This window comes from Mustela nigripes, chromosome 3 (genome assembly GCF_022355385.1).
Source record: "Mustela nigripes isolate SB6536 chromosome 3, MUSNIG.SB6536, whole genome shotgun sequence".
NCBI lineage: Eukaryota > Metazoa > Chordata > Mammalia > Carnivora > Mustelidae > Mustela > Mustela nigripes.
In genome coordinates this window covers 102,710,408-102,736,555 of record NC_081559.1, presented here as the reverse complement: position 1 = coordinate 102,736,555, position 26,148 = coordinate 102,710,408, and the positions used below count along the sequence as shown (strand labels likewise).

The following is a 26,148-nucleotide window of genomic DNA, read 5'->3' as shown; positions in this document are numbered from 1 at the left end:
CCACACAGAAAGGAGCTATTTCAAGGCACTTTGTAACAGCACTACGAATACCTCATAGACTATATTCAAAAAGTGGAAAGAAATGAAAATTCTTTTTAGTAACTATTTTGTCGGTAGCAGTAGTGTTAATTTCGTTATTCTGAGACTGCTATTATATCACGTGTAATAAAACAAATGAGTATTTTTGACAGTCTAAACCTTTCATTGCTGATATTGTAGAGAACCATGATTCTTGTTAAAGATGAATGGGTGTAAGATGTAAAGTAGACCATTAAAAATGCAGTCATCCTGAATTTGTACTGGAAGCATCAGTATTAACTCCTGAGTTTGTTTTCTTAACTCTGGCAATGAAAGATTTCTTCAGACAGATTCTAACACCAACCGAACAGCATAAAAACACCTACTGCTCAGAAGGTGGTCAATTTCTCAAAAAAAAAAAACCCCAGTACTTTTGGGGGGAAATTATGGATTCTAAAACGGGGGGAGAAAGTACAAGCTGGGGCCTGGATATCTTTACTAATAGCAAAGAAGCTAGGGTCTTGGCAAAAAAGCTTAGGAGCCAGGCTGAAGAGGTTCCTGCTGGCCCAAAATGGGGCAGTTTAGGCATCATTAAAAAAAAAAAAACAAAACTACAATGGATTGAAATATATCACATATGTTTAAATCTATGATTTCAGAATAATATCAAAACAAACTAATTATCAGGTCACCACTGGAAGAGGCAAGTGGACCAACTCATTATATTAAAAACTTATAATGGGAAAGCATTAATTGTTTATCTTGCTTTTCTTGTACTGCCTGTATGTACCACCTGTTAACCAACAGCCGATGAAAAGTTTCTCTTTAAAGAAAGCAGTATTAAGGTTAATAATAGAGGGAATAATAGACTATCACCACTTTTTCAAGCCCCATAAGTTAATGATGCAGGCACTTACCGCCCAAGGCTACTAACATCATAAAAAGAAAGACAACCAGACATTAAGTGTCTCTCTCTCTCTTTTTTTTTTTTTTGAAGATTTTTATTTATTTATTTGACAGAGGGATGAAGAGAGCACAAGTAGGCAGAGCTGCAGGGAGAGGGAGAGGGAGAAGCAGGCTCTCTGCTGAGCAGGGAGCCCGACGTGGGGCTCGATCCCAGGACCCTGGGATCATGACCGGATCCAAAGGCAGAGGCTCACTGACTGAGCCACCCAGGTGCCCGTAAGTGTCTCTTGAAAGAACAGAATATCCCCTAATTTGTTCAAGTCTATAGATCCATTTACCACTTTTAGGAAATACAGAGAATACTCAGTTTGTTCATCAAATAAACTGCAAGAAAAAAGAAAGAAATGAAGGAAGAAGTGATAGCTTAAAAGAGATTTAGAAGACATAAAAACCAATCAAAATTTTGTGAATTGTATCTGAATTCTGACTTTATACAAACGGTAAAAACAAAACCAAAAACTTGTTATGTACGATATAATCCAACAATTTAATTTCTATATATACATTATCTATACACACACACACACACACACACACACACACACACATAAAACAAGATCTCAGAGAGACACTCATATATCCAGGATCATAGCAGCATTATTTACAATAACTAAAGGGCAGAAACAACCCAAATGTCTGTTGGCAGATGAAAGGATAAACAAAATGTAGTCTATACACAATGAAGTATTTTTCAGCCTTAGAAGAAAGGAAATTCTTACAGACGCTACAACATGGATCAACCTTGAGAATATTATGCTGAGATAAGCCAGCCACAAAACAGCAAAAACTGTATGAATCTACTTATATGAAGCACTCAGAGTAGTCAAATTCACAGAAACAGGGACTAGGAGGAGAGGGATATGGAGAGTTGTTGCTTAATGGACATAGAGTTTTAGTTTTGTAAGATGAAAAAGTGCTAGAGATAGGTTACCCAACAGCGTGAATATACTTAACACTACTGAACTGTACACTTAAAAATGGTTTACAGTGTGTATTTTACTATAATTAAAAACGCATTATGTGTGAATATAGATATAAAAACCTCAAGGAAATACTAGCAAAGCAAATCAAGCATCATATAAAAAAAATTGTACACTATGTCCAAGTAAGATTTATCCCCAGAACACAGGTTAGCTTAACATTGAAATCAATATAATATATAACACTGATAGAAAATGAAAACCACACGATCATTTCAATATATAAAGAAAAAGCATTTGACAAAACCGAACACATTTTCACAACGAAAACACTCAACAAACTTGTAACTAAGGGAACTTCCTCAACCTGATAAAAGACATACCTAACAAGACACTTAGTAAGTGAAAAACTGACAGCTATCTCCCTAAGACCAAGAATAAGACAAGGATGTCTGGTTTTACCACTTTATTTACCACCGTACTGGAGGTTTTAGCCAGGCACTTGAGAAAAAAAAAAAAAGAAAAAAAGAAAAAGAAAAGAAAGGGATCTAAATTGGAAAGGAAAAAGTAAACTACCTCTATTTGCAGATAACTTACTGTATATAGAAAATCCTATGGAGTCCATTTCCACACATAAAAAACTTTTAGAGTTAAATGATTTCAGAAAGGCTTCAGGACACATGATCAACACACAAAATCAATTTTATTTGTATACCCAAGCAATGTATACTCCACAAATAAGCAAAAACATTTTCCCTTAAAATAGCACCAAAAAGACAAAACTTAAGAATAAATTTGTCAAAAGAAGTACAAGACTTGCACACTGAAAACTATAATACATCACTCAAAAAAATTAAAGAAGACATAAATATATGAAAAGAAAATTTGTGTTCTTGGATTAGAAGACGAAATATCATTAAGATGGAAACACTCTCCAAAATAGAGAGGTAGATTTAATGCAATCCGTATCTTGCTTTTCTTGCAGAGAAAACAAACTAATTCTAAAATTTATATGGAAATGCAAGGGACTCTGAATAGCCAAAACAGTCTTAAAAAAGAGGAACAGAGTTGGGATAATCACATTTCTTGACTTAAATTTTATTACAAAACTACAGTAATCAAGACCGTATGATACTAGCATTAGAAAAGGCATACAAATACAAATCAATGGAAGAGCTGAAAGTATAGAAATAAAGCCTTACATCTGTGGTCAACAGATTTTTGACAAGGCGCACAGAGACAAGACAGAATGGCCTTTTTCAACAAATAGAGCCAAGACAACTGGATATCCACATGGAGAAGAATAGACTTGGAACCCTACCTCAAACTATATGTAAAAATTAACTCAAAATAAATCAGATATATGTATTTGACAGTGAGACTATAGAACTCTTGGAAGAAAACAGAGGAATAAACCTTTGAGACTTTCAGTTTAGGCAATGACTTCTTAGATAGGACACCAAAAACATATGTGATTAAAAAAATATATAAACTAGACTTCATCAAAGTTAAAAAAAACTTCTGTGCTACAAATGATATAATCAAGAAAGTGAAAGAGCATGGAAGAAAATATTTGCAAAATAAAGATCTACAAAACACTTTCATTCAGAGAACATAAAGAAGACAATATAAAGAAGTCTTACAGGTCAATAAAATGACAAAAAAACTGAACTGAATAAAAGGCAAGGGGCAGCTGGCTGGCTTAGCTGGTAGAGCGTATAACTGCTGTTCTTAGAGTTTGTAAGTCTGAGCCCCACGATGGGTACAGAGATTATGTAAAAATAAAATCTTTAAAAAAAATAAAATGGAAGGGCACAATATTTAGACAATTCTCAAAAGATATACAGATGAATGGACAAAAACACATGAAAAAATGCTTGAGATCATTAGCTATTAGGGAAAAGCAAATCAAAACCATAATAAGATACAACTTTACGTTTAGTAGGACGGCTAAAGTAGAAAAAAGACAGGGTGCCTGGCTGGCTCAGTCAGTGGAACATGTGACTCTTATCTCTGGGTTATGAGTTTAAGACCCATGTTGGTGTAGAAATTAATTAAGTAAAAAAAAAAAAGATAGTAACGTGTTGACACCCAAGAAAAATGAAAACATATTCACATAGAAACATATACACAAATGTTTATAGTACCATTATTCATAATAACAAAGGAGTTGAAATGATTGAAATGTCCATGAACAGATGAATGGATAAATAAAATACAATATATTCATACAATGGAGTATAATGTAGCAACCCACCCAAAAAAAGAGAGAGAAATGAAATACTGATTCATGCTACAGAATGGATCTTTAAATATTATGTTAATTAAAGAAGCCAATTACACAGAAGACCAAGCTGTACGATTTCATGCATATGAAAGGTCGAGAACAGGTAAACCTATAGAGACAGAAAATAGATTAGTGGTTGCCTTAGGGCTGGGTGGAGGGGAGGGTGAAGACTGTATCAGGGAAAACAGGTATGGGGTTTCTTTTTGAGGTGATGAAATGCTCTAATACAAGCAGTGATGACTGCAAAACTCTGTGATATACTAAAAACAAATGAATTGTACACTTTAAAAGGGAGAATTTTGTGGTATGGGACTTATATTTCAATAAAGCTGTTCTAAAATTTAAAAAGACCTAATTTATAAGAGACAAATAGAAATTTGACTACAGGTTATTTGATAACATTAAGAAATTATTGTTAATTATACTTATATGTGATAATGGTATTACGATTTTGTTTAGAAGATACACTCTGAAATATTTATAGACAGAATGATCTGATGTCTAGGATTTGTTTCAAATACCAGGAGAGTAGGTGAAACAATATGGCACATGTTGTTGGGTCTCAGTATTCAACATAGTGTTCTATTTTATTTATTATCTACTCTTGTGTATGTTTGAAATTTTCTATAGTTAAAAGCCAAAAAAACCCAAACCAAATGAAAGGCATTTCTTAGATCACATAGGTTAATTCACTTCAGTAACCTTAGTGCCACCAACAATGCTAACATTTCACGATGGTTTAATATAAAATATAATCTTAAGGTTAAAATTTCATGATTCCCCTTTTGATTCCTGGAATGTAATTCAGAGTCTATGTAGAATACAATAAACTAATAGCTTAACTTTCATGACTTTTGTTGTTGTTGTTGTTGCAGCTCAAGTTCTTACATTAAAAAAGAAGGTGATTTCACCACAGCGGTTTTCATCAAGAACAGGTCTACCAGGATTTCCAGTTCAGAGATGCTATTGTTCTTGGCATCCCACCCCACCTGACTAACAAACAGATGGAAAGCTCCCCTGTACCTGATAAGCACTCAAGAATTAATATGATAAGGTGGTGCTGGCAAACAGTTTCTGTAAAAGACCAGTTAGTAAATATTTTGGGCTTTGCGAATCATATGGTGCCTGTTACAACTTTTCAACTCTGGTATTTTAGTGTGAGAGCATTCACAGACAATATGTAAACAAATGGGCATGGCTGTATTCTAATAAAACTTTATTTACAAAAACAAGTAGCAAGCCAGATTTGGCTTACAGGCAGTATTCGCCAACTCCTGTGCTAGGGATTATTGGCTCCTGTCAGGGAATTAAAAAGAAAAAAATACGGTTTGCCATATACACTGATAACAAAAATCATCATGTTGAGAATACACATATGTACATGAAGTACAATACTTACAGGTGTCTGGATCATCATGGCTCGTTGATCTCTCATTGTTCTTACAATGTCTAGTGGATAAACTGGTTGATTGCATTCAATGAGACACATGGCTGTTTCCATAGTAATAAGAACCCCTGTTCTTCCAATTCCAGCACTAAAAAAGACAAGTAAGGGGCAGTCTCATTGATACTATTCTGTTAAACTTCTTGTGGCTTTTGTGCTGTACATTAAAGTACTGAGATACAACAGAAGAATTACTTGATTTTTTTAAATTAGCAATAATTGTGCCTTGAATAAACCTCATTGGCTACGATACTGCCATGGCGCAAAGCTTATTATTTTATTTTTTTTAAAGACTCCATTTGTTTATTTGACAGAGATCACAATTAGGCAGAGAGGTGGGAAGCAGGCTCCCTGCTGAGCAGACAGCCCAATGCAGGGCTCCATCCCAGGACCCTGAGATCATGACCTGAGCAGAAGGCAGAGGCTTAACCCACTGAGCCACCCAGGTACCCTATTAATATGATTTTAATTTAAAGTTTTATATTATAAAGTAGAAAGCCAACTAAAAAATACTTTGTGAAATTGAAATACATTTCATACTTAATACAGATTAAATGGTTTGTATCTACCCCTTCCCCACTTTAGTTGTAAAAATGTTACTGTAAAATTACATTTCAGTTTTAAAAATCTGAACAAGGTATATATGTTTACTGGAGCAGCCTCCCTTTAAAATACAAAATAACAGGACACCTGGGTGGCTCAGTCATAAGTGGTTGCCTTTGGCTCTGGTTATGATCTCAGGGTCCTTGGATGGAGCACCACATCCAGCTCCCCACTCTGTGGGGATTCTGCTTGTCCCTCTGCCCCTCCCCCTGCTTGCACTCTCTCTCTCAAATAAAGAAAATCTTAAAAAGAAAATAAAATTCAGGACGCTTGGGTGGCGCAGTTGGTTAAGCATCTGCCTTTGGCTCAGGTCATGATCCCAGGGTCCTTGCTCAGAAGAGAGCCCACTTCTCCCTCTACCTGCTGCTCCCCTTGCTTGTGCTTTCTCTCTCCCCTTGACAAATATGCAAAATTTAAAAAAAAAAGGCAAAATAATAAAATTACAATAATAAATCATTAACAAATGTACAAAAGACAGTATTTTCCACATTCAAATCAGTTTTTTTTTTTAAAGATTTTATTTATTTATTTGACAGAGAGAGATCACAAGTAGGCAGAGAGGCAGGCAGAGAGAGAGAGGAGGAAGCAGGCTCCCCGCCGAGCAGCGAGCCTGATGCGGGACTCGATCCCGGGACCCCGAGATCATGACCTGAGCCGAAGGCAGTGGCTCAACCCCCTGAGCCACCCAGGTGCCCCTCAAATCAGTTTTTAAAAGCAAATCTAATTTTTATTAAATTTTATAATGGGATAGTCAAGAACAACTTTTTGAAGTATTCTCTGTGAACAAAATAGCTATAGCAGCTGTTGGGAACTTAGAATAATAAATGGCCAAATGTGTTAATCAATCCCGCTTGTTGCCTCTCAGACATTTTTTTTTTTAAAGATTTTATTTATTTATTTATTAAGAGAAAGAGAGAGAGAGAGATCACAAATAGGCAGAGAGGCAGGCAGTGGGGGAGCAGAGAGCCGGATGTGGGGATCGATCCCAGGACCCTGAGATCATGACCAGAGCCAAAGGCAGAGGGGCTTAACCCACTGAACCACCCAGGCGCCCCTACCTCTCAGATATTTGGTCTACAATCTGTTTTGATGATCTAAAAGACTGCTGTTAAAAAAGTGCTGGGAAGTTTAAGGATGAGGAGATACCTTTATTTATTCAGAGGCATCAATACAGCTTCTGAATAAATCACTCTAATAACACAGGCAGCTAGAATTAAGGATAATTTCAGTTTTCCAATCTGGGTTATAGGAGTGAAGGCTGGAGTCACTGTATCCAGCTGTTTAGAAGGTAGAGTATGAAAGGAAGAAAGGACGGTAGAAAGGACGGCCTACCGCTGTTCACCTGGAGCTCTTGGGAGTGGCCAGTCTGAGAGAGGAGAGGACTTAACAAATGTCCTGGGATGGGCCACAGCGTGGGTTGGAGTAGTACACTGTGAGGAGGAAATCTAAACCTTGGGCTGCAAATGAATGCCTAAATATTGGACTTCATCAAATCTAAGCTACCATCCATTGTAAGACACCCAGTGTCTGAGATGTTAAACTCAGAAAAACTTAAAACTTAGAAAAGCTTCTAAGAATCAGTCAATGAAGTATTATTTTTACTTTTTATGATAAAGATTCTGACAATCACTTGTTGGAACATACCCTTAGCTTTCTAGCTTCAGATCATAGCTTTGGGTTCCCTCTAACTACCACAGTGAGGATCAGAAGTTAAGGGCAAAATAAAATACCCATTCCCTTTTAAAAGTGACTTATCAGGTCAACTATTCAACCATAAAAGAGAAAATAGCATACCTGCAATGAACAACAATAGGTTCTTCCTTGCCAGCCCTCTTATTTCGTACATGACAAACAAAATCCAGAAAGTCACTTGAATCATCAGGAACTCCATGGTCAGGCCAGGCTATGTACTGAATCTGAGTGAGTTGACGACTCTCATTTTTCTAAGTGTAAATGAAAAATTATACACCCTAACTTATGAATTATCTTTAAAATATAAATATTCATGTCTTTAATTTTAGAAGAAAAGCAAAAGAAACTATTCCCAGTACCCCCCAAAAGTAATGTATAACTTTAATAAAACCCAAAATTTCAATGAAAAAGAAAGAAACTATTTTACAGAAACAGTTGTGTCTATTAATTGTCAGCTACTCGTATCACTACTCTTCTTACAACTCAATCTCTGCATTTGTATTTTTCAGATGAGAAGGAAATAAACAGGCAAAAACAAGTTAAGATACAGAGAAATGTTTAAAGAATAAACTAAAAAAGTGTTAGGTGAGCAAAATTGTAGGGAAAATTTAACAACAAGCAAAGTTGGGCTAATTCTAAAAAGTACCTGAAATAATGAAGATTAAGAAAATAAAATCTCAAAATAAATGTAGATTAAAAACTGGAGCTCACAAAAACACAAAGTCAAATCAAGGCTTAATTATTTTTTGGGAGCCAAGAATCAGTAAAATAGAGTAAGGTATTATTGAATGCATACATCTTGGTTTAAATATTGACTCAGCTGGTTAAGGCACTTAATATTTCAGAGCCTTATTTTCTTCAACTGAAAAACAAAATAACATCTATACATCACAGGAATAGTGTTATGTTGAAAGGATTCTACGAAAGGATCTCTGAATCACCTAATTCAGAGTGTTTGGAATCATAGTCTCAGATTTCAACACTATGAAATCTGGTTACTGTCATTTACATTGAAGGAGGCTTTCAGAAAAGACCATTAAAGTACAAAGTAATTAAGAAAAGGACTAATGAATGAATTCCTAAAGAGACTCAGTACAACTTGATGACTAATTTTTCAGAATCCTGAGTAAGTGAATTGAAGGTATCTAATACAGACTGCCTTTGATTATTACTGTTAACAAAAGAAATTAATGGTATCAATAATTGTAAGACTGGGTAATGTTAAATGGATATTTATTATGTTCTGGGGTATGTCTGTCTGTCCATCCATCCATGTATATATGTATTTGGTATGTAAAGAAATGTATATTCCCAACTGTATTTGTCTCAAACTTTAAAAATTAATTTGTGTCTTGGCATAGTTTGCAAAGTACTTAGCGTTTGCAAAGAAAAGCCACTGTAAGTTTATAAACTGCCATGGGTAACCTATTGGAGCATAAAGAAATTACACTGAAGATATAAATATTATTTTCTAGGGCCAATATACAGCCTTTGATACCCATTTGGGAAAATGAAGAAATGTCTTATTGACTTATCTTGTTACACTGGACCATGAGCTAGCTACACAAGCCCTAAATCCATTCTGATGGAATCTCTAGTTCTTAAGATTTTGGAAATTTAATTTTTTATTTTTTGTAACTTTGCTTTATTCAATGCCAGATTCCTTTATCATAAATCTCCACAACTTCTGACTCCCTCCCTTTGGGTCAGTAAAGCTCTGTCTTGCTGGGCTCCTTTACTCATACTCAGGGAAGTGGAGTGGGATGGGGAGGGGAATATGAAGCTTTCATTTCCAAAGGCTACCCACAGGCATGGGTATTCAAAGTGTGTGCTATTTGCTCTTCTTTAGCAATTACTTTTTCTTCCTCTAACCCCCTTCAAAACCAAAGGTGACTACAGGGAAATATGTAGCTGCAAGCAGTGAAAGTGGAATGTACTATCTTTAACAGCCTGACAAGACTGGCAACATGCCATGCTCTTCACTCATCTTTCAACTGAGTTACTAAGTCATCATTTACTAATCAGTTTCTATTTCTGGCTCTGGATTTGGAAGCCAAAGAGGAGTGACTCAGGTGGCAGTAGAAATTAGCAATTACAAAGCTATAATCTGCTGTCAGAGGATTGTGCCTACAATCATTTCCTTCTTAATACTGGGGAGACTGTGAGATTGCACTCCTTTACCCTTATACAAAAAGGACAATAATTTGATAACGCTCAATTATTCTTTGTATTTCCACAGACGTACTCAAATACTTTATTGATATTACTGGCAGGAAGAAATCAAACAAAACCCTGGCATAGCTTTTATGAATAGCCAAAATAAGAAGAGTTATAAGTATTATTTACTAGACTTTTTTTACTGACCATATTTATCTGGAGAAACTGAAAATACATTTAATATAGTAGAATATACCTCATAAGATTCCAAAGTGTTCCAATGAAGCAAATTCAATAATTTTAAATATTATTTCCTAGTAACCAGGACTCAAAACATTTTCAGCTTTCAAAGTTTTTACCTTGAACATAACCGTTCCACTGAGTGGATATCCTGCCTTCCTACCTCTTGGTTAAACAGTGTCATCTTCCTGAAGATATATGCTGTGTTTCCTTCTTCTGAGTGGCAGGTAACTTGATAGCATCCATAGGATGAACTTTCTGTGGGTTCTGGCCAATACTGGTGACACTTTACCTGACATCAATAGATTTAAGAAAAATATATAATTTACGTTCTCCAATTTTAAAATGCTTTAGTTTTTAAAAACTTTCAAGCCTACAGAAAAGTTGTAAGAATAATTTGATGAATCCTCATATATCCTGCACCTAGATCTGCCAACTATTAAAATTTTTCATTTTTTCTCTTTTTAATAATAATCTGCTTGGATATATTTTGAGACTGCATATAGCCTGTTAATGACAAATTTTCACCCAATGTTTTATCATTCTTGATTAATGCCTGCCTGAATATATACTACTATGTGAGTGGCAAAATAATGAACTAAATCTGATTAATTTTTAGATTTAAGTAAAAATGAGAAAGAATTTCTAATTCAAATGCCTATCTATTTATTTCCATAATTAGGATATTTTTAAAAAAAAGTTTTACTGTCATACAGTTCAAATACCATATACTTTTCTCACTTAAAGCACACAATTCAACTGTTTTTAGAACTGTGCAACCTTCAACACAGGCACTTTTAGAACACTTTTCACTCCCCAAAGAAGTCCCATACCCACTAACAATCACTGTGTGTTCCTCTATCCCAACCCCTTCTTTTACTCTGAACCTAGGCAAGTATTAATCTGTTTTCTGTCCTCTATGAATTTGTCTAATCTGGACATTTCAGATAATGGAATCACATAGTGTGTGGTCTTTGATGACTGTCTTTGTTCACTTAGCAAAAATGTTCTCTAAGGTTCACCCATGTTGTAGCATGTACCATTTCTTCATTTCTTTTACTATCAAATAATATACAACTATGTGATTACCTCACATTTTATTTGTTATATTTGGGTTGTTTCCACCTTTGGCGATCATGAATAATGCTGCTATGAACGTCTATATACAAGTTTTTGTGTAGACATATGTTTTCTTTTCTCCTGGGTATATCAAGGAGTGAAAACTACTAAGTTATTAACTCCATAGTTTAACCTTTTGAGGAAATGACACTATTTTCCAAAGTGGCTGCATCATTTTACAAATCTACCAGCAGTATAGGAGGTTCCATTTTCTCCACATCACTGAAAACACTTAGTATTACCAATCTTTTTTTTTTTTTTAACTTAAATTGTTATTTATTTTTAAACCACCTCCCACCTCTAAAACATTTTTTTTTGGTAAGGTGAGTGCTCATTTTTTATTTTTTTAAATTAACATATAATGTATTATTAGCCCCAGGGGTGCAGGTCTGTGAATCATCAGGCTTACACACTTCATAGCACTCAACATAGCATATACCCTCCCTAATGTCCATATTATCTATCATTTTTATTTTAGCCATCCTACTGGATAGGAAGCATGACCTCTTTGTGTGTGTGTGTGTTTAAGATTTTATTTATGTATTTGTCACAGAGACAGAAAGAGACCCAGCACAAGCAGGAGGAGCAGCAGGCAGAGGGAGAGGGAGAAGCAGGCTCCCTGCTGAGCAAGGAGCCAGACGCAGGACTAGATCCCAGAATCTGGGGATCATGACCTGAGCCAAAGGCAGACAGATGCTGAGCCACCCAAGCGTCCCTCTCTTTGTGGTTTTGATTTTGTATTTCCCTGGTGACTAACGATGCTGAGCATCTTTCATGACGTTACTGGACATTTAAATATCTTCTTAAATAAATGAATGAGTAAATGAATAAATGAATAAATAAATATCTTCTTTTTAGAGACATCTACTCAGAATGTCTGGCCAGTAATTAAATTGGGTATTTATCATTTCATTGCTAAGCTGTAGGAGTTCTTTATATATTTACATACAAATCCCTAATCAAATACATACTAATTCATTTAGATAACTGATAGTAATAGTGGCTAACACTTACATATCACAATCATTATGTGTTAGTCACTATGATTTTAATAATACCACAAGAAAGTTTAAAGGTTACAAAAAAGACTAAATCAATGTGAATATTTTGACCATATATACAATGTAAGTTGAAAAAAAGTCCAAGAAAAAAAAAAAAAAAGAAGGAAAGAAAAGAAAAAAAGCCAAGCAATGTGTAAGATTTAAGTATGACTTACTCTGCCACGTTCAACTTGTGTGGTCAACATTACAACCATAGAGGAGCCTTGTTCCCAAGTCATCTGCCAAAAATCTGTACAGGTGTGTGGTAATGGCCCTTGACAAGCAATATACTGATTTATAATGCTAGAAGAAGGGATTTCCATCTAAAAAAGCAAAGGACACAGAACTCAAGTGTTTTCATTTTTATTTTTTGCCTTGATCAAGTATATGAAAGTCATCCACCAAATAATAACTGAATATAACTAATCTCAATAAACTGCAAAGTCAGTAAAATAAGCCTTTACCTAAAAAGACAAAAGAGGGAAACAAACCATAAGAGACTCTTAATGATAGAGAACCGAGGGTTGATGGAGGGAGGTGGGGGGGAGAGGCTAAATGAGTGATGGGTATTAAGGAGGGCCCTTGTTACAATGAGCACTGTTGTGCTGCACGTAAGTGATGAATCACTAAATTCTACTGCTGAAGCCAATATTATACTATATGTTAACTAGAATTTAAATTAAATTTGAAAAAGAACAAACCCCCCACTATCTTTATTAATAATTTATCTGTAGAAGAAATTTCTCAGTATTATATATATTTATCTTTTATTTTTTTCCAAAGCACCCTTAGAGGTTTAAGAGCAGTTTTATAGAAAACCCTCTTTTAGGGTGCCTGGGTAGCTCAGTGGGTTAAAGCCTCTGCCTATGTATGGCTCAAGTCATGATCCCAGGGTCCCAGGATTGAGCCCTGCATTGGGCTCTCTGCTTGTCAAAGAGCCTGCTTCCCCCTCTCCTCTCTCTGTCTGCCTCTCTGCCTACTTGTGATTTCTCTGTCAAATAAATAAATGAAATCTTGAGAAAAAAGAAAACCCTCTTTTAAAGGCAGAGACTTGGTACAGAAATAAAAATACTTGTTTCTAAACACCTTATTGGTAAAATTTGCAAGGAGCAAAATTTCTGCCTTTTGATTTAGTTCAGATTTTACATATATATAATACACGTAAAAATATCAAAGAAGTATTTTAAATTCATTATTTTCAGAAAGAGATGAGTCATCATCCTACTACATTTTGAGACTTAATGAATAAAGAAGTAAGATGACACATGCACCATGGCACTAGAAGAATACTAAAGAGTGAACAGGTAAAAAGTTCTTCCTTCCTATTCCCAGCCTCCAGTTCACACCTAGGAAAGCAATCCTTTTTTTCTAATTTCTAGTATTTCCTTTCAGAGATACTCTCTATATAGCACACAAATGTAAATGCAAAACTGTTTTCTGTAAAACATAAAAAGTAGCTTATAATGTTGTTCTGCACCTTGTTTCTCTTTTTATGCCTTATCTTTGAGATATCACATTAGTACATAAAATTTTATTTTTAAAAATTTTAAAAATTTTATTTTAAATTTTATTTTAAAGTACATAAATTTTATTTTTATTTTATTTTTATTATTTATCTATTTATTTGACAGAGATCACAAGTAGGTAGAGAGGCAGGCAGAGAGAGAGGGGGAAGCAGGCTCCCTGCTGAGCAGAGCGCCCGATGTGGGGCTCGATTCCAGGACCCTGAGATCACGACCTGAGCTGAAGGCAGAGGCTTAACCCACTGTGCCACCCAGATGCCCCTAAAATTTTATTTTTTCATGGCTCTGTGTATTCCATAATTTATCTAATGAACACTTAAGTTGCTGGTAATCTATTTGCTACCATAAACAAAGCTGCACTGAATATTTCTGTAAACTTAACATTTTTGTTAGTTACCTCTCTGAAGAGGCTGTACCTATTTATACTTCCACCAACAATGTATGAGGAATGCTTATTCCCTGATAGTCTCCTTAATATACTGATATTCTCTCATCCACACTCCTTGTACTCTGAAGTGTAAGTTTGGCCTGTTTTGGGTACACCTGACCTAATCTGGACCATCTGACAGCAGTATCTGACTAATCTAAGGCTACTTATAGTCTTTATGGAGTATAAACAGTTTGCTATTGAGTTTCAATACACAGATTACAGGTTAATGTCTCATAGTCTGCTAGGGATGTTACTTATTACAGGCTATGGTATAGCTGCTGAAAAATCTTTAAAAAAAAAAAAAAAAAGATTCTGAATCCTAAAGTATATTTGACCCCAAGATTTCAGATAAAGGAAACACACTTGTAAATGATATTGTTACACTCTTTGATTATTTCAAGTCTAAGAGGTGAAAAATAGCAATTCCTTCCAATTTTGATTTGCATTTTTCTTTTTGTGAGTTTAGACAAGAGTTGAAAGTCTTTCCCTTTCTGGGATTTTAAGCCATTCTCATAGATTTCCTCCAGGTACTTACATGATTCCATTTTTTTTAAACATTTATATTTTGATACATCTAAAATCTGTTACATCAAGAGTGAGTAGGTGAAGTCTTTATAGATAAATGATATGAATCATGGATCTGTTTCAAAACAACCTGGATGTGTAAGGGCATGAGCAGTTGACAATTGTTGAACTGAGTGATATATATATGAAGGTTCATTGTACTTTTCTCCTACTTTTGTATGTTTGAAATTTTCTACATTGCAGAGTTAAGAAGTTAGTAATCCTTTTATCCCACTAGAAGGGAAGGAAAACCTCCTAACAATGATATAGTCTAGATTACATCTAGATATATTACTCAATCCATTCACTAGATAATCTATTTTTATCTTCAATGATTTAAAAGACCATCTCCACCATAAACAAAAGTCTAGTAATTATTTCAGCCTATTTCTGGACTATTCTATTCCACGGCTCAAAGCATATGCTAATATGCCAGTACCAAACTATTTTTTTAACATTAATTTTATACTATTTTTAAGTATCTGAAAGTGTTAATATTCTCTCAAGGTTAAAAGGAACCTCAAAGTTTACAGTAGTCCCTCCAACTCCCAATGACAAAGGTATAATAAAAATAAACTTACGTTTATATAATTTGCATTGATATAGTCTTCATTACCCTTTAAAATGACCCGTGTAGCATCATCTGAAAAAAATTGAAAGAAAGAATGTTTTGATAAAGTTATGCTAAAAGATTAACCTTAACAAATAGAGATAGTAGGTACTTACAAGGCGAAATATCTCTGTATCTATTTTTGGAAATATTTTGAGGTAATTTGGCACAAGACATTGTCATTCCAGGTTTTTTCCGATATAGTTGCTGGGGGGGGGAAAAAAGGAGGGGGCATATAAGGTGAGTCCAGCAAGCCATTAAGAGATTCTGTTTTGTTTTTCAGGATTATTTCTATGCTAACAACAAGCATTGTTTTTTCCTTAGGATACCTCATCCATAAAATGATGTACCTTAGGCTAGTAGGAAACTGCACCAAATCTGCGAAGCTGAATTCTACACAATTTCTGACATGAATTATATATTGTATTTTTTTAAATGATAAAACAATTGAAAACAATTTTGCTTACAGAAAAGTACCTGAAGTTATGAATAGCAAATCTGCAGAGAACATTTAGGTCCCATTTAATTTGGAGAGGTTTACATAGTATATGAACCAAGAACTTCTTTTTTTTTCTTTTTAAAGATTTTATTTATTTATTAGAGAGAGAGGGCACAAGCGGGGGAGCAGCAGAGGGAGAAACAGGCTCCCTGCTGAGGAGAGCCCAAGTCAACTTGGGCTCGATCTCAGACTGGGGGTTCATGACCTGAGCAGAAGGCAGATGCTTAACCATCTGAGCAGCCTGGTGCCTGGAATGAAGAAAGTCTTAAAAGAAAAACTGACAGGTTCCAAATGATTTACAGTCACAAATGTTTTACAGTCACTTACCAATAGCACATATTTTAGAGCAACAAATATTAATGATCACCAACTAGACACAAAAATTAGAGAAGGATGAAATATGATGAGGTACAAAAGTTATTTTCTTTTAACTCAGGATTTTTAGCTCTACCATAACCTATCCTCATCTGCCACCTTTCATAAAAATAGCTACTGAATCACAGAAAAAATTTTAGTTTGATGACAGGCATAAAATCTCCTATTCCTCTCTTTTAAATAGATATTTATATAACTACAACTAGTGTTTTGGGAGCAATGTTTAAGACTATGTATTTCAGAACATGTTTTTATGTCAAATATATCACAGAATACCATTTTAGTTTATAAATTATAAACGATAGATTAGGCAGTTAAGAGACCATGAAATTAATTAGAAAATATGGCCCAACATCCCTTCTATACAATATTACTTACATCAAATTGTGTTAGGACTGTTCCAGTGATGAGCCCCTCAGCTAGCTGTATCATTGACTCCCGCAGGGAATGGTCATCCTGATGGACACTATCTAGTGGGGCTTTCTCAGGAATGTACTGGAAGTCTGGCTCATTTTCTAGCTTTTCTTCCACTACATCATATACAGCTAAAAAAAAAACAAAAACAGAAACAAAAAAGCCACATGGGAATCTTAATCAACTGGCAAAAAGAATTTACTAGATGTGTTCTTTCATCTGTGTCAGGAAAAAGAATTCATCAGATCAGAGTCTGGTGTCACTGTGTAAGGGACAAAGTGGCTGTTAAGTTAAACTTTGCTGTACACCTTTAGGGAAAAGAAATGTCATTGGCCATATTGCTGAAAATGTCTGTAACTTGATGAGACAATTAGAAAAAGAGGAGCTGCCAAGAAGCAGCTCAGAACAGACCTGCCCTTAAATTTTGGACCTAGAAACAGAGACCTATATACCATACATCCAGATATGAAAAGACACAAATAACTTGAATAGAGTGCTAAACAAAACCTTCGGCACATCTACAAAACCTGGGAGGCCAGAATACATGATCATGGTAGTAGCTTTCTGAAAATAAAGGACAGGAATTAATTTTTATAGACTCTACAGCAGGAGAACAAAAAGTACCAGACGCCAAACTCTTGGCCTGTACTCTGCCTTACTTTTTTTCCCACCCTGAACTCCATTCTTTAACACAGGAGCATATGAAAATATGTGCGAACTTACCAGCCCTATGTAAGCTTGTACTCCACTCCTCTGAAAACTGCTGCCTCTTAGCTACCCTGCTGGCCTTGGGGTATACACACCATGTGATCCACCCCTGGGAGAATGGGATCCCACCCCAAGAAGTGGGATCAGAGCTATCTAGACAGAGAACTGACAGTCGAAATGATGTGGTCTAGAAAAGCAGGAGTGGTCACAAGTGATGGCTTGGCATACCCCTTGTTCCCACAAAATCCTGATCCCCGCAGATTTAAGGGCAAAAGCTGAAAGACAGCCAGAGTAGAACCAAGCTATGGGGCTCTTTTGCCCATGCTTAAGACATCTGGTTCCTGTTCAGATGTGTGCACTTTTGAGAAGAATAAACTTCTGAAAAGAAAAATGAAAAGAAAAAAAAAAGTATGATTGCATTTTGTCTAAGAAGGAGATTTATTTTTTTTATTATTTTATTTTTTAAAAGATTATTTATTTATTTATTTATTTGTCAGGGATAGAGGGAGACAGAGCGAGCGAGCACAGGCAGACAGAGAGGCAGGCAGAGGCAGAGGGAGAAGCAGGCTAAGAAGGAGATTTAAAGAAAAAAAAAAACAGAAAAATAAGCTGTCTGGTTTTTTGGTACTTTTTGTAAATACAGTTTTAAAGTCTGATTATACATTGTTTTAAATAAAAAGGGACATGACAGACTCAAACTGAAAGAAAATACAGGTCCTAGTCCAGATATTTTCTTTTTTAGAGAAAGCACGCACACACGGAAGTGGGAAGGGTCAGAGAGAGTGCATGGGTAAGAACCTTAAGCATGCTCTACCCCAGCACTGAACCCCACACAGAGCCATATCCACCTCACAGCCCTGGGATCATGACCTGAGCGGAAATCAAGAGTTAGATACTTAACCAACTGTGCCACCCAGGCAACCCCCCAGTCCAGATTCTGACAACAAACAACAGAAAGATCTTTTGCAAGAAAGAAGAAAGATCTGGGCGCCTGGGTGGCTCAGTGGGTTAAGCCACTGCCTTCGGCTCAGGTCATGATCCCAGGGTCCTGGGATCGAGTCCCGCATCGGGCTCTCTGCTCAGCAGGGAGCCTGCTTCCTTCTCTCTCTCTGCCTACTTGTAATCTCTCTCTGTCAAATAAATAAATAAAATCTTTAAAAAAAAAAAAAAAAAAAAAGAAAGAAGAAAGATCTTTTGCAGGAAAGGAGAAAAGAAAGATCTTTTGCCCTAGGAGGTTTCCGCTCATAATTTAAAGTATAAATAAAGTGATTTGGAACTGCAAAAAGACATGCCTTTTCCATTATATGGAATTTTGTTCATATTCTGGTTCTGTGTAAATCATTAATTTGTGAGTTGATAACTGAATGTCCTGGTGCTAAAGTGACTTCAACTATAAAATGGGGATAATATATCTATCTCATTAGATGGCTGTATAGATTAAATGAGAATATACAAAATAGTCCAGGTGTAAAACTTAGCATTAAGTTCCTTAAGATCTGTTATCAAAAGAAAATGGAACAAACAAAATTTAGAGAATATTATCCTTAGTATAAAATTTAAGTTGCATTATGTGACAGAAAATGCCTGATAATGAATCACCTAAAATTCAGGTCTAAATAAAGGAGTCAAAATAGAATGTTCTGTTGAAGTCCTTTGAATTTTCTCAGAAAGCCAATTCCAGACCATGAATGCAGAAAAACACAAAGTAGAGAACATAAAATGAAAATGCCTGTTTGTGCCCAAGAGACAAAATGAGTTCTGTATTTTTCTTTTTAAAATGAACTCTCCTGGAAAACTTTGCAGGGTTGGGTGTGGTGGGGTAGGGAATGGGTCGACTTTAACTATATTTTACATCCTTACGGTATATACTCAACAACTGGTAGCAAGGTATTAACCAATAATTACTCTTATGGCTGAAACTATGATTACTGGCAAACTGTTCAGAACAAAACTAGAAGAATGTGTCTAAGTGCTGGGATATAGGCATGTAAGAACTCTTCTCTGAGGGGACTGATAAAGTATTATGGAAACTTGAAACAATGCCCTGTGAACGCTGAAGGATGTGGGATTGTTAAACTGGAGAAAGGGGGATTTAACTTATTCTGATTAGTCCAAAGGGACAGAATTAGGAACAAAGAGACTGAAAGAAGGTGAATTTTTAGTTCAATTAAATGTTCAGGCTACCCAGGGAAAGTGACCTGCTTTAGGAGTCACTGAGTGCTGTCCGCTGCCAGGATGATGTTGAAGCTGTTGTAGAGGAAACTCAGGCAATAAGCAAAACAGCTAGAGTGCATGGTATTAAAGCTTCTACAAACCTGGGACTCTGGCTCTGAATTAAATTGGCTGTCCAGATAAGAAATGACATGATTAGGCTACTGGCATTGTCTCCTGCCAACAAAGACAGGATTTTTACTTTATTTTATTGATTGATTGAGTTTTCCCATTTATTTATTTTTAAAAGATTTTATTTATTTATTTGACAGATAGAGATCACAAGCAGGCAGAGAGGTAGGCAGAGAGAGAGGAGGAAGCAGGCTTCCTGCTGAGCAGAGAGCCCCATGCGGGGCTTGGATCCCAGGACCCTGGGATCATGACCCAAGCCGAGGCAGAGGCTTTAACCCAGTAAGCCACCCGGTGCCCCCAAATTTATTTTTCTTTTAAATTAAGTTATTATCAGTTTTATCTAAGATTTTATTTGACAGAGAAAGAGAAAGCCAGAGAGTGAACACAAGCAAGTGGAATGGGAGAGGGAGAAGCAGGCCTCCTGCAGACCAGGGAGCCCGATGCTGGGCTCGATCCCAGGAGCCTGGGATCATGACCTGAGCTGAAGGCAGACACTTAACGACTGAGCCATCCAGGCACCCCCAAAGACAGGATTTTTAAAAATGCTTTAACTACAGCTTGTTACAGAGTGTTCTAAAAGTGGTTCAAAATATACTCATCTATGTAACGTGTTTGCTGCATACCTACCACTACTAAAGCAACTGAGGGAAGTGGGAGGCCATTTTAGTTATGGTATTCAGAAGAGGACTTTCTAGGGATGGCAACTGAGCAGAGACCTGATGGAAGTGAGGGTAAAAGTCATATCAAAATCAAGGAGATTTAGGGAGAAGGAAAAACAAACAAACAAAAAAAGCCAGCAAAGAATAGAGTGAGCAAGACTGTGGTAGGTTAAGTGGCCAAGATCTCCATTTTAATCCAAGTGTGAATAGAAGACACTGTGCTTTGAGCAGGACACTGCATGACATTACTTATGTTTTAAAAAGCCCACCCTGGTTGTTCTGTCTAGTAACAAACACTAACAGATTATAAAAATACTCAGTGCTGCATAGAGTACTTACCATTAGGTCGAACCAGGAGTACAAGTTCCCCAGAATGTCTCTCACAGCTAGTTTTAATAAACAGGACAACTTGATCATGGGTATGTTCTGCAATGTCCCGACCATTGATCAGCACAACTTGGTCCCCTTCATTCAATCGAGGGACACAGAGGTCAGCCTGTAATGTAACATAAATAAGGTTTCAGATGTGCACATAGCTTTCTGAAAATAAAGGACAGGAATTAATTTTTATAGACTCTACAGCAGGAGAACAAAAAGTACATAAAGAAAAGCATCTATCCATTTATTCATCTCTTTGTAAAAAGCAGAAATCGAGCTTTCCCATGAAGCTTCTACTTTTCTTCCTTTTTCTTTCAACAGCTTTACCCCTGATGCCTTATTAAATGCCTAGATATACAGATAAGACTAATGGCCTCGAGGTGCATAGACAGTGGCAGCCCTTACTCTCCAACTGTCCAGGTATGTACAAATTGCAGTTACTACAGTTCAGTTAAATAATACCAGTCTCCCAACAAAGTTCAAATTACAGTTACCACAACACATTAATTGTGAAAACCTGTATAAAGTACGAGCTTTGCTACTAGCTCACGAGTCCACAAATCACTACATAGACAACAGATACACATCACGATCAGCGACCAATCACATCACTTCTTTCAAAATCTGCAGGTGATCTGTTGTTGTGCCTCTGTTACTCAGCTCATGCAGAGACAGCAAAGCAGGTATCTGCATCACCTCCTTGTCTCCCAGGGACAAACCCATGTAAATCTAAAGAGGCAACTGGCCAGAAAAGTTAAAAAACACAGCAAAGAAACAAAAGAGTGATAGTGGTGGAAATAAAATTCAAGCTGAACATAAACCACTGACAGTGGAGATACTGACACAATTACTGTTAGAGAGCCTCCAGACAGGCACTGAAAGGAATTTGGTGGTCACATTTCACAACACTGAAAATGCACTGATAAAATGCTGGAAGTGAATTCAAATTTAAAAACGATCTGGACAATTTGCCAACATAAGAAAAGCGCCTCCACTGTATTTTAAGTTATATGACAAAAAGGGCAACATTCCACTGTTCAAAGTACTTGTCGTAAGTTTCCACAAGGATAAAGAACACTTTATTTCTCAGTGTTTCTAGTGTAGAGCCTGCTTAAGATTCTTTCTCTCCCTCTCCCTCCCTCCACCTCTCTCTACCCCCACCTCTAAAAAAAAATTAAATTAAAAATTAAAAACCGGATCAAATATGCATGTGGAACAATATGCATTTTCCATCATTTACTCATTTCAAATGCAAATGTAATTAATTAACATACAATGTATTAGTTTCAGAGGTAGAGGTCATTGATGCATCAGTTTTATATAATACCCAGTGCTCAGTATATTACGTGCCCTCCTTAATGTCCATTACCCAGTTGCCCTATGCCCTCTCCCCTTCCCTCCAGCAACCCTCAGTTTGTTTCATATGATTAAGTTTCTTATGGTTTGTTTCCCTCTCTGATTTCCTCTTGTTGCATTTTCTATAATGCTATCTTATGAATATATTTCCATACTTATATGGAGCTACATCACTCATCATTTCAATAGCTGTAAAGTAGCATACAATTTATTTCACCAACTCTAATGAGGTACATTTTGGTCATCCCATCTTTATTATAAACAATATTACAATGAACATCCTTGTGTATCCTTTGTTTCCTAGTCCAAATTCTCCATTAGAGGCAACTGCTAAAAGTGGAATAAGTGGGTCAAAAGATATGTATTTGATTTAAAAAAACAGAGTTTAAATTTGTTTTTAGTAAAGTTATACATCACACAGCTCAGAAAACTGAATAGGTCTATAAGATTACTAAGACAAGAAACAATTTCTTGTACTCCTTTGTACCATTCTCCCACGCCAGGCAACTTCTTTCAACATTTTACCTACATCTTTTGTATCTAGTTTGGTATCTCTAAATAACATCCTCATTTTGTGTTTTCTTCAGTTTTTTAATTTTATTCTTATTTTTTAAAGATTTTATTTATCCCTTTGAGAGAGAAACAGAGAGAGCACAAGCAGGGGGAGAGAGAGAGGGAGAAGACGACTCCCTGCTCAGCCAGGAGCCCAGACACGGGGCTCGATCCCATGACCTAGAGATCATGACCCAAGCCAAAGGCAGATGCTTAACCATCTGAGCCACCAGGTGCCCCTTTAATTTTCTATTTTAGACATTATCTACAGGTGAGAATTAGCGATCTTTAATCTTCTCATCTGTAGTCTGTCCCAAATACATATTTCCCATTAAGTATGTACTAATAAATAATTTTGACTATTTCCTCTATCTATGTTCCCATCCTTCACATACAGAATAGGTTCAGGAGGCATTTTATACATCATACCCCTATCCTGTCCCCACTGCCCACAAGTGATTTGTTGAAAAGTGGACATTTGCTATGAGCTGGATCTGTGAAGGACTTACTTCCCAGGAGTCTGTAAAATTGGACTGAGGTTTAATCCCTCTAGGTGGCTAGGCTGGTAATATATGAATCTGGAAGTTACTATTAGCCCATCATTTCAACTGAGGAGACTAATGGTAGCTATACAATTTCTCTTTAGTAGAGATGCAGAGGTCACAGGTCACAATAGAGATGCAGGTGATATTATAGGACTAACCTGAATCTGTTACTAAGAGCACTCTTTTTATTAGACTGAATTTCATTTAGAGGAGCGAGAGAGATGAGGCTGATTCCCATACAAATTGGTTTGCAGTGAGAGAAAAATGGAACATGCAAAAAACTAGAGATGAAATATTTAGAGTCCTGATGTTCATTTTAAAGTTTGTTGTTGTTGTTGTTTTCCCTAAAGATCTGATGGCAATCCTATCCTTGGGTTTTGTGAGAAAACTCTACAGCTATATGATTAGGGGTACGACTTTGTATTTATGCTCAAGCTAGGGATATCGTAGAGTACTCTGTTATTTGCAACCAACAAAGTCCTTAACAACCAGAACCAAAACTATGTATCATGATATCCCTGATCAGTCTTGACTGTGATCTTCAAACTAATTTTAAGGTTGCCGTGAAGCACCAAAGAAAGTATAACTGGCCTTTTTCTCTCAGGGTGCTGGTCTATACCTTTCCTAGGACAGAGAGACAGGTAAATGATAAAAGGTGCTGATTGCAAAGTCCTTGAAGACCATTTAGGTCAAGTAAGCAACAACATAAATGGGAATTTGAAAGTAGTATTTGTTACATACACAAGTAGTAAAGATAACACATCCACAATTAAAGAGTTATCCTTATGATGAGCAGAAAGTTCTTGAGTGCTAAAGGTGAATGAAGGGTACAGACGGGTTCATCATAATGGGTACCTAGACTTCCCTATACTTTTGTTTAAAATGTTTAATATAGTATTTTTCTTTAATATGTTTCAGTGAAAAATTTAAAAACTGTTCTATGGGAAAACACAGGTATCATTTCTATTTAAAGTAAATTTTTTAAACAAAAAATAGGCACATAGACCGTAGATAAACAATTTTAAATGAAAAAAAAAAGCAAACAAAAAAGAAAAACAAATATTATACTGTCTACATTTTGCTATTTGAAGGAGTTATTTTGACAGAATCTTTTAAAACTTTAGAAACACTTTCAGTTATATATAGCTTCTTTACAAAAACAAGGGTTTTTAAAAAACTCCTATTTACTAGAAATAAAAACGAACTTCCCAGCAATTTAAGAGATTTAGCCAACATTTGATACTTGAGGAATTAAAAGAAATGATTAATTTATTCCTTTATTTAAACTAATAAAAATTAAATGAGTACATTTTCTTGAAAACAGGATTTACTTGCAAGATTCAGATAACTCACAGGTGTTCCTGGTGCTACTCGAGACACAATCACAGGCATCTTCTGATCATACCCTCCCTGAACAACAGAACAAGTCAGATATCAGCCAAACATTATAAAATAAACACATCTTAATTTAAAAACCTGTACAATGTAAATTCTAGATTACCTTTACATTGAATCCAAACCTTCCATTTTCATCAGGTTTCATTCTGATTAGAACAAGATTATCTTGTGGAATACCACCATTAGGCTTAAAAAGACAAAAATAAATAACTTGTAATTTTGCCCATTTATAATCTCCCCTCAAAGATATACATGATATACATGATGTATACTTTTTGTGTGTTGATATTATCTGTAGTGTATAAAAATCACAATTTAAATTCCAATGTTAACTTTGGAAAGTAAATTTTGACTAATAACTTGCAGTTACACCAACTAGATATAGACTCCTTGCCCCTGCATGCTAGGCTAAGTTTAAGGAGAAACAGGCATTATGAATTAAGTTATTAACTGCAATACCTCTGGAACCTAACTCAAAGCTCTGCATACAATAAGTGTTCCTAAGTGTTACATGAATTCACATTCCTTCCTCTGCTTTTTAAAAACAGTTTTATTGGGAAATAATTCACATTCTTCCCTATAATCACTTCTAATTATATTACCTTCAAACTGTCTTTCTCCTTGCTCTAGACCCAGGCCCTCTTCCAAATTGCTATAGCAATTCTCTACTCTTCTACATTATCCATTTCCTCCACCCTTCAGAGAAATACTCTTACTTCTCCCCTCCCCAAACAAACAAACAAACAAAACCCTTTTTCTCTGGATTCTACTTCCCTATCTGTCTCCTTCCTCTTGCTGTTAAAGTTCTTTAAAAGAGTTGGCCACATTTGCTATCTCTATTTCCCCTGATCCCAACCTCCCACAGTCACATTTTTATCCCCAGTGGATGGAGCATCAAAACTGTTCTAATTAAGGTCACCAAAGAGCTTCACATTGCTAAATCCAGCGTTCAACCGTCAGCCCTCATCCTACTTGACTTGCCAGTAACACTTGACAAAACTGGTTATTCTCTCTGTGACTTTCTTCCCATCAATCAGTTAGCCAGTGGACTCGTTTTCTTCCTACCTTGCTGTCTGCATCTTCTCAGTCTCCTTTGCTGGTTTCTTCATCTCCCTAATGTTGACATTTTGAAGGACCAAAGGCTCACTTTCTAGAACCTCTTTTATTTAGTCATCTGCACATACCACACTCCCTTGATGTTGTCTTCCTGTCTTGTGGTTTTACATACTGTCTACAAACCACCAAACCTCAATGTTTTAACTCTAAGTTGGACCACTCCTTCACCTCCAGAAACCTCTCTGTAAGTGG

The 26,148-nt window shown here is 36.0% G+C and overlaps 1 protein-coding gene and 1 pseudogene across 4 annotated transcripts in view; both read right to left on the bottom strand.

Annotated features, from left to right (window-relative positions):
• The window catches only part of PTPN4 (protein tyrosine phosphatase non-receptor type 4), a 216,864-nt gene that overhangs the window by 9,006 nt on the left and 181,710 nt on the right, over positions 1-26,148 (bottom strand). For 3 of the 4 annotated variants that reach the window (XM_059394458.1, XM_059394459.1, XM_059394461.1), the window contains 10 exons: positions 24,944-25,027; positions 24,796-24,852; positions 20,951-21,107; positions 16,866-17,032; positions 15,730-15,820; positions 15,585-15,646; positions 12,663-12,809; positions 10,491-10,619; positions 8,033-8,181; positions 5,591-5,726 (listed from right to left, as the gene is read on the bottom strand). In XM_059394458.1, coding sequence (XP_059250441.1) covers positions 5,591-5,726; positions 8,033-8,181; positions 10,491-10,619; positions 12,663-12,809; positions 15,585-15,646; positions 15,730-15,820; positions 16,866-17,032; positions 20,951-21,107; positions 24,796-24,852; positions 24,944-25,027 — 1,179 coding nt within the window. Of the gene's footprint in view, positions 1-1,025; positions 1,309-5,590; positions 5,727-8,032; positions 8,182-10,490; positions 10,620-12,662; positions 12,810-15,584; positions 15,647-15,729; positions 15,821-16,865; positions 17,033-20,950; positions 21,108-24,795; positions 24,853-24,943; positions 25,028-26,148 lie in introns of those variants that run through there. The other variant, XM_059394460.1, reaches the window with a different exon arrangement.
• Positions 5,785-5,905, bottom strand: LOC132014683 (U4 spliceosomal RNA; annotated as a pseudogene).